Source organism: Limulus polyphemus, unplaced genomic scaffold (assembly GCF_000517525.1).
Source record: "Limulus polyphemus unplaced genomic scaffold, Limulus_polyphemus-2.1.2 Scaffold185, whole genome shotgun sequence".
Classification (NCBI taxonomy): Eukaryota; Metazoa; Arthropoda; class Merostomata; order Xiphosura; family Limulidae; genus Limulus; species Limulus polyphemus.
The window spans coordinates 711530-720473 of NW_013665795.1; the positions used below are offsets into that span (position 1 = coordinate 711530).

General features: G+C 31.6%; 1 protein-coding gene across 1 annotated transcript in view; it reads left to right on the forward strand.

Moving 5' to 3' along the window:
• The first annotated feature begins 797 nt into the window (after nt 1-797).
• LOC106478151 (lysosomal alpha-mannosidase-like) overlaps nt 798-8944 on the forward strand; it is a 49412-nt gene continuing 41265 nt past the window's right edge. The window contains exons 1-3 of the mRNA XM_022381690.1: nt 798-960; nt 4369-4471; nt 7140-7313. Of these exons, the coding sequence (XP_022237398.1) occupies nt 868-960; nt 4369-4471; nt 7140-7313 (370 nt within the window). The 5' untranslated portion in view covers nt 798-867. The remainder of the gene's footprint in view (nt 961-4368; nt 4472-7139; nt 7314-8944) is intronic.

Below are 8944 nucleotides of genomic sequence, written 5' to 3' on the forward strand. Positions count from 1 at the left end.
TGTGTTCACGTTCTTAGTTCTTAATAAAATATCATATTAACTAATGTCATCAAAATAGAATAAATAAAAAGCACCTTCTCTTTCTATAAACTTTACTCTAACTTTTAAAGTACAGTGTTCAAACACATGCTATTAAATAAAACATATATTTGAAAAGTAACATACCAAATATAAATTCGCAACGTGAGTAGCATGATGTTAGACATTTATGTATACATAGTGTGGACTTGGAAAAACATTAGTCCATTTGTTGAAGTTGGAGCAGAAAGTTGTTTTTGGTTTACTGTCAAACTGGAATATTTCCTATATAGAGGGTTGTTTACGCTATGTTAAATCTACTTCTCTTTATTATAAGTTATTCATAATTTTTAACACAGTTATTGCATACGATAACCACTATTATATTAAGAAGGTTATTTAATATATATATTTGTAGTTAACTTTTTTTTTTTTTTTTGCTGAGTGGTTTAATCATTTCCATTATACCTAATGGACATTTTCGTTTCGTAAAACATAACTGAATTTAGTGCACATGTTCAAACCAGGCGTTTTAATACATTTTATTACATTATTAGTTCTAAAATGAGTGCAAAGTAAAACTGACTTATTTTATGGTAGTAATCCTTCAGATGGGAATCATATATTTGTTTCATCATATCTTATCGCTGCTTATCACTAGTAGAAACACTCAAGATAAGTGAACAAGGATTTCAAGGCCAGCAGATCAATGTTCTCATCATAACTGACCAATCAGGAAAGTCAATTCGTTCGTAAAGTAGAACGCATGTATGTGTGTTGTAGTTGGGAGACCAGTTGGAGTTGGTGAGAGATCTCGTCAATTCGGCGTTAGAATAACCTGAAAAAAAGATGTGTTTATCCCAGCTAGTAATAATTGCTCTCCTACTTTCTATGGGTACCTCTAAACCTTTGAAACAAGACAGACCGTCATGTGGTTACCAAGTAAGTAAACTTTGTAAACAAAGACATAGAGTCGAATACTTAGAAGGAAACTTGCGCCATAATATCAAAACTATGTTAGCACAGTTGTTAAACTAGTTTCACGAAACGGAACAACTAGTCTATGATAAGTTTCATTCTAAAATTTCAGAGTTGTTTAGTCCTTCATTTGGATAACATGGTTTGGACTTATATTTTGTGTATCTCCCTTTCATCACGTGTGTTTCGCACTAAATAAGTAACACGTTTTCAAAATCATCTTCAACGTTTATAATTGAAATATCAAGGCTCGAATTACAGCACTTAACCACTTATGTAATCTTGAGAATATGTCCTGAAATATCATTATTTATTTGCCTTAGCAACAACCAAGTACAATGTTATGTTCTGGAGATGTTGTGATCAAATCCCACTAGTAAAAGTTCAAAGTACGGATATTTAAGGGTACACAATATATTTACGTACAAAGGTTTTTTCAGAGTCTGAAAAACTACATAGTTTTGTTTATTTATCCTTTTTATTTCTTTTAAAAACTTAATCAATTACGATACTAAAGATTATATATTTTGTGAGATCGGATACATTAAAATATTAAAAACAAGATTTGGAATAAACAAAGCGTAATGGAATAGTGTGTTTTGCTACTTTATTAATGGCAAAGTTTACATATTTTTTGATGATAAGAAGGTAAGACAAGAAACTTTTAGGAAACCAGGTGGGAAATGCTCAAGTTATGTTGGAAAGCTAATAAAAACGAAATATACGTTCTCTGTGAAATACAGGAACTTCACACACACACACTATGAAACAATAATGAAACAAATAGAATGAAAAGTCGATAAACTTATAATACGTAGAAACGTACATGAATTTGAAAGATATATATTTTAACTACAAATTTCGGGGCCAAACAGCTTCGAGTATAAAATGTCACATAAAGTACATATATATTTTTTTTACTCTATCAATGAGTACCATCGACAAACAAAGTTCTTAGATCAATTGTTATGATCATAAGACATTTGATCAAGAAAGAAGCTTCTGATAAAACACACTCTCAATAAAAACCCTATATGTTTAATTGCAGACCCAAGTATTAGATGAGTGGTTGAAATGGAATTATTTCAATGAATCACTTGAAAAGATGGTTGGTTGTCACAATATTATTTATTTTGTTCCAGAGAGCAATATTTCCGGTTGAATGATCTGAATAATTAAATTCAGAAGAGGTTGTACAAAAAACATGTTCTGAGTTGAGAATCCAAGGAAAATTAAACTAATTTTCAAATAACTTTCTGGAAAATGTGCAATCTACACAGAAACATGCATATGTAATAGTACCAACCTGAATCTTTCTGAAAACATAGTCAAATACAAAGTTATCTTATCACAAACTTCCATTAGTAGATTGGTTTAAAACGATATTTCTTGATGTGATGCATTTGAAACTATTTATTGCTGGTCACGATTATCAACTTTTGTTATGGAATCGCTATTTCCTTTGTAAGGAGATTCTGTAAAAGAGAGACAGGTCATTTTTTTCGGCCATACGTGCGTCTGTATTGAGTACAATTTAAGAACTCTTCTTGTTTACTTAGAATTTATAAATATACGCTGAAAAATATCAATCATGTATAAATACATATTATTTGTGTATTTTGCGAGTAATTAAATTACAACTCTCAAATTTGTTGTCGTTTTAAGACACATCTATAACACACTGAGCAGTCTAGTTATTAAACAGTATGTACAGTACATCAGGGACATTAAAAACGAGTTGTAATAATGTTTTCATCTACTTTAGGCTATCTTCACACACGAAAATAGCAATAATTTCAGCTCCAGTATATAGAAGGCCTCTAGTTCTATGTTTTAGAAGTTTTTTTTTTTAAGAAACTACATTTTCGTTAAAGTTCCTGGCAAATAGAGAGTTTTTCATGAAACCTGAGACCATATATATTTTGATATAAATTCAGTAACATTTAATCTAGTTCAAAAAAAAAGTTTATATACTTGTTTGTTTCTTTTGGATCAAAGCCACATTGGACTACGTGATGTATTTAGTACGGGAAACCAAACCCCGGATTTTAGCGTTGTAAGCTCGTAAAAAGGAGGAAATATATTTTTTATACATCTTGTACATGCAAAATGGAACACTGTCGAGCTACGAAAGTTTAAAAGCTTGTCTAAGTTATAGAATGATATTGATATGATTTGTTTACAAGTTTTAAAGCTTGTCTAAGGTATAGAATGATATGATATGATTTGTTTACAAGTTTTAAAGCTTGTCTAAGTTATAGAAAGATATGATATGATTTGTTTAAAAGTTTTAGAGCTTATTTAAGTTATAGAATGATTTAATGTGATTTGTTTAAAAGTTTAAAAGCTTGTCTAAGTTATAGAATGATATGATGTGATCTGTATGAAAGCTGTAAAGCTTGTCTAAGTTATAGAATGATTTGATGTGATCTGTTTGAAAGTTTTAGAGCTTGTTTAAGTTATAGAATGATTTGATGTGATTTGTTTAAAAGTTTTAGAGCTTGTTTAAGTTATAGAACGATTTGATGTGATTTGTTTAAAAGTTTTAAAGCTTGTCTAAGTTATAGAATGATTTGATGTGATTTGTTTAAAAGTTTTAGAGCTTGTCTAAGTTATAGAATGATTTGATTTGATCTGTTTAAAAGTTTAAAAGCTTGTCTAAGTTATAGAATGATATGATGTGATCTGTTTGTACACTTGACTAATTACTTATCATGGATTCACAAACATCTCCTAAGTGATGGACAACTTTCGGAGTTTCGATTCAAGTAGATAAAGACACACATTCTAGTGGATACGTTAGCATATAGAGACATAATCACATACGTTTAAGCAGCATAATGATGTGTACAAGTAGATACGAGATACAAACAAGCAACATTAGCAGAAACTAAATGAAAATAAGTATGTACAAACTACTGCATAAAGAAATATACGAATAAGCACAAATAGTCACATTAACACATTGAAACAGTTACTTAAACGTACCCTAACAAATACGCACTTACAATCAAACGAATAACTTAACACAAAATTATATACAGACACACGTAAACACAATCAAATTCTCTTATGTGTTTTTTTTTTTTTGTTGTTGTTGTTATTAAGCACAAAGTTGCACAAGGAAATATATGTGCTCTGCCTACTGCGGGTACTGAAACCCGAATGTTGGTGTTGCAGAGTATGAAATATACCACTCAGCCAAAGGGTGGGGGTGGATTATGTTATGAATCTGAAAATGCGTTGTGTATATCACTGTTTTAATATGAGATAAATTTAGCCCAGAATACAAACTCTAAAATGCTATCATTACAAATCATCTCGTAAGCCAAATGGATGTTAAGAACATTTACAAAATGACCTCTGTTTCAGAGTTGTCCTCAAGGAAAACCTGGAATGTTGAATGTGCATCTCATCTGCCACACCCATGATGACGTTGGATGGCTGAAAACTGTAGACCAGTATTTCTACGGAGGTATATATATATATACTATAAAAACAATAGAGATATTTTAAACTTCTACAGATTACAAACTGTTGAATCAAACTGAAGAAAGTTAATTTTCATAGAATTTTCTAAATGCGAAATATCTGTACTCTATGATTTAATTAATAACTAACCAAAACACCTTATTATGGACTTTCTGTTTGTCTGTTGTAAAACACAGAGCTACACAGTGGGCTATCTGTGCTTTGTCCACCGTGAGTATCGAAACCCAGTTTTTAGCGTTGTAAACCCTGGGAAGATAGCTTGTAGAAAGAGTCAAATTACAATAAAGGGATCTGCGTTATAATGATCTTATATGTAAAAAAAAAAGAAAAAAGAAAGTCAACGAACCCAAAATGCCAAGTTCAGGCAACATATGATCTACAAAAAGAGTCATGTTAAATAATGAAACAATAAATACGAGTATATTAAGACAAAATTGAGATTAACTTTGCCCCTTAATTTTCTATCATATTACTAGTAGTTCCTCTTGCAGGGTATTGAAGTAGAAATGGATTTTATCAGCATATTAAGGATTTAAATCCTAGAGTAATGAAACCAGTCGCAGTTCTAATTACTCCGCACAAGGTGACGTATTCGTATAATATTAACTTCTTTGTGTACCATATGCTTTGCCTTCTCAACAAGAATAGAGCAACGAATTTTACCATTTTTGGATGATTATTTATCGTAATCTATTACCGGTATTAAACTATTATTTTGTGTCTAATCTTAAAGTGTTTAATTCTGTTCAGAAACAACATAAGAATAGTGACACGAGACCATTTAGTACGGATATTGCAATACCTTAATCTGTCTATCTCTCTTTATATGTAATGTGTTTTGTTCTTTCATTTTTATATGGTGTTTTAAAACAATCGTGTAAGAAGTAGTTAAGGTATTTAAAATGGTTTATCAAAACATGCTCGTATGTAGTCAACTTATACGAAGTTTGATAATTGTTGCAAGAAATAGTATCAAATGAAATTGTTTATAATGACACCATTGATAAATCTAGCACAGAATAAGATATCATTACTTGTTAATGGCAAGATTTTTCTTCTAAATATTGAAAGCAATAGAGAAATAGTTTACAGGAAAGTAAAACTTATTAGTTTTTTCAAAAGAAATGCCCATGTTATGACCAAACTGAAAAGCTTGTTCAGATGGAATAACTGATTCAGTATAAAGCTGAAAAAGTTGTTCAGGCGAAACAGCTAACGAGGATAAAAAAAAATGAGTATTGTGTCCAGATGAAACAAATGTCTAAGAAACTTGTGGAATAGCTGAGCGAAGTTGAAGTTGACCAGCTTGATCAACTAAAATAACTGATTCAATGTAAAACTGAGTAGCGTGTCCAAATAGAATTAGTCGACTAAGGGTAAAATTGGGTAATCTGTTCTTCAGATAAAATAGCTGTCTGATCTTTAAGCTGAGTAACATATATATATACAGACTAAGTGTATGTTTTGTGAACTAATAATATGGTTATGTGTTTGTATTTCACAATACACGCCAGCTGAAATATGAAGAAAATCTGGATACTAAATTTAAGTGTAAAGTTAAATAACCTTATATTACATTTAGGAAGGAAATAGTATATGGGTATATATATATATATGTATGTATGTATGTATATGTAAAAAAGCTATACCAAGTCATTGTATACACCTAATAAAACTCCATTGAAAGACAATTTTTATCGTTTAATCTAGCTGGCATTGCTAAAATATATATTAAGATATAAACCTAATGAACTCGTCTTGCAGTTTCATTACTGTAAGGCCTTTGACAGCGTCAAACTATTAGCTCTGAGATAATACATACATATGTTTTGTTATAGATTTTCAGATAATACACTTTGTATTGGTTGATGTGACCACCTCTTTTAATTTTACCCTTTTAAATAAATACTAATTTAAAAGAAAAATAGAAAATATTGGTTTTCATCTTCATTCTGATTTGATAAAAGCTCATATTTTTATTCCTCGACGGAAAAAGTCGACAGTCCAATTCGGCTTGATACGCGAATCCATTTTGATGTTTAACAGCCCAATTTACGTTTTCTTGTATAAGTTGTTTATGGTACATTATCACAGAATGATCGGTTAAAAAATAGAAGAGGTTAATTTTAACAATCATTATAAACAAGATTCTTTTTGACTGCCATAGCATCTAGGGCATGAATAATTGAGCAAGTATTCAAACTGTATTCCGTAAAGAGCGATTTTTAATATCCGGTTAGTTACCTATCAACACACTTAAGCTAGTAATAACATAATCACCTCCACTTTGTGGTTATTTTACTAGTGACGAGTACACTCCGTGGTTTTACATGTGGGATCCTTTCAGCATTGTTGTTTCTATAAAGGTAGTCATTTTTAACCAACAGTCCACACTGAGGCAATTATTCACTAAGCATATTTATTGTTGTTCTTTGTAAGTTTAGTGAACGCGTGTGTTGTCATTAATTGGTTTTCAAAATATGTGAAATATTACAAAATATATATATATATTTTTTTTACATTATTGTTTTCGTTATTCAAGTTAAATATTTCACCTGGACAACATTCTACTGATCGCTATTAAAAATAATATTTTATGTTATCGATATCTTGTTCTTGTTTTATTAATATTATTTGAATTTCTCGTTTAGCAAACAACACCATACAAAGAGCAGGTGTTCAGTACATCCTGGACTCTGTAATACAAGAACTACGTCATGATCCAAAGAAAAGGTTTATTTATGTCGAGACGGCGTTCTTCTGGCGCTGGTGGCGACAGCAACATGACCATATGCGTCATCAGGTCCAGAAATTGGTAAGAGACGGTAAGTAAAATCGTTTAGAAGCTGTACAGTGAGAATAAGACTCAGTTTATGTAAAGTTATTTTGAAGTTAGATCAGAAATTTGTTTTTAGTTTACTCTTAAACTGGAATATTTCCTGAGAACGACAACTAAAGCCCCTAAAACACCTGCTAGGAAATATGAATAGAGTCCAGTTTGGGCATCTAACTACAAGTATGTACTTTAAAATTAGTCAGTGTTTCACTGTTCCCACATAATGAGAGCTATATAGAGGGTTGTTAACGTTATGTTAAACCTACATTTGAATGTGCAAATTAGTAAGTAACGTGACAATCACAGTCAATATAAGGTCGCGGGGGAACGGTGTGTACTAGAACTACATTTTGACATTTTTTTTTTGGTGTTTCGTGAGTAGTTTGATGTCACCGTAAATTGATCACTTTTAAGAAGGGTGTGTAACATCCCTTTCCGGTACAAGATATTCTTACACTCAGGTCATAAAGAGGTGTTCAGATCGTAGATTTGTAATTTCAAAGACGGAGAATTCCTTTGCATTTAATGGCATTAGAAAACAAAGGCATATGGATCAACTGAGAGCACTATGCTATACACAGGTTATACACCAGCAAAGTCCGGTATCTTGTAATAGGTGAAAGATCTAAGAACACAAAGGTCGGTATCAAAAGACGTCCACATATCTCGGGCAACAGTATGCAACATAAGAAAAAATAATATTCGTCTGGAAAAGCAACAAAAGTTGGCTCCGTGTCTTATCCGTTCAGATTTCGTATACCTCAGTCATTTGGGAAATTAAACACGTATTCACACTATTCCATACGAAGATATACCGATCAATTCACTGGACGCAGTGCCTATGGATCTCTGTGCGATCAGATTCTTGAAATGGTCATTGGGAACCAGTGTTTTTCCTACACTAGATTAATTATAAAAAAAACAGTAAGGAAGAGTGGTATGCTTTGGACATGACAGCCTTGCATTTTGTGATTGAAACTAAGCTGCAATGTTAATGTCAGGATATTTGGTCGTCAGATAGAGCGTGACCTAAAGTGGCGACATGAACTGTAACGGCGTGGTGAGGCTCTAAAAATCGTTTTCATATAACGTACTCAGCCTCTGTGTTTGACATTGTTTCCTCCAGAAACATGTCTTCAACAGTACCTCCAGTATTATACACCTCTGAAAAGTAATTCGAGAAATGTATTCGATATATTTGTTTCATTGGTACATTTTAAACTGAAACATCTGACATAAGTTTGATAGTATGCATACTGCACAAGTCTGTCTTGTTGATTCTTAGATCATTCTGACATGTTTTACTTCTGAAAAACGTTTAGATGAAAATTTATTTATAAGGGGGTGGGGACTAGTTCAATATCTTACGCAGCACATTTTCAACAGATCCAGAAACCGAAGCCTACTTTTATACGATTCACACTCTGTATATATACTTTAAAATATGTTTTGTTTATACAGTTACCTTTCTAAATGTTTTCCATCGCAAAATGAGCTTTGATGCTGCCCATCTTTCTGACTAGATCTAGCACTGAACGTTTATTTACTACACATTCTTTTTTTTAGGTTTTAACTAAGAAGTATATTTTCGACTTCATGTAAGATAACAAAATTATGTTT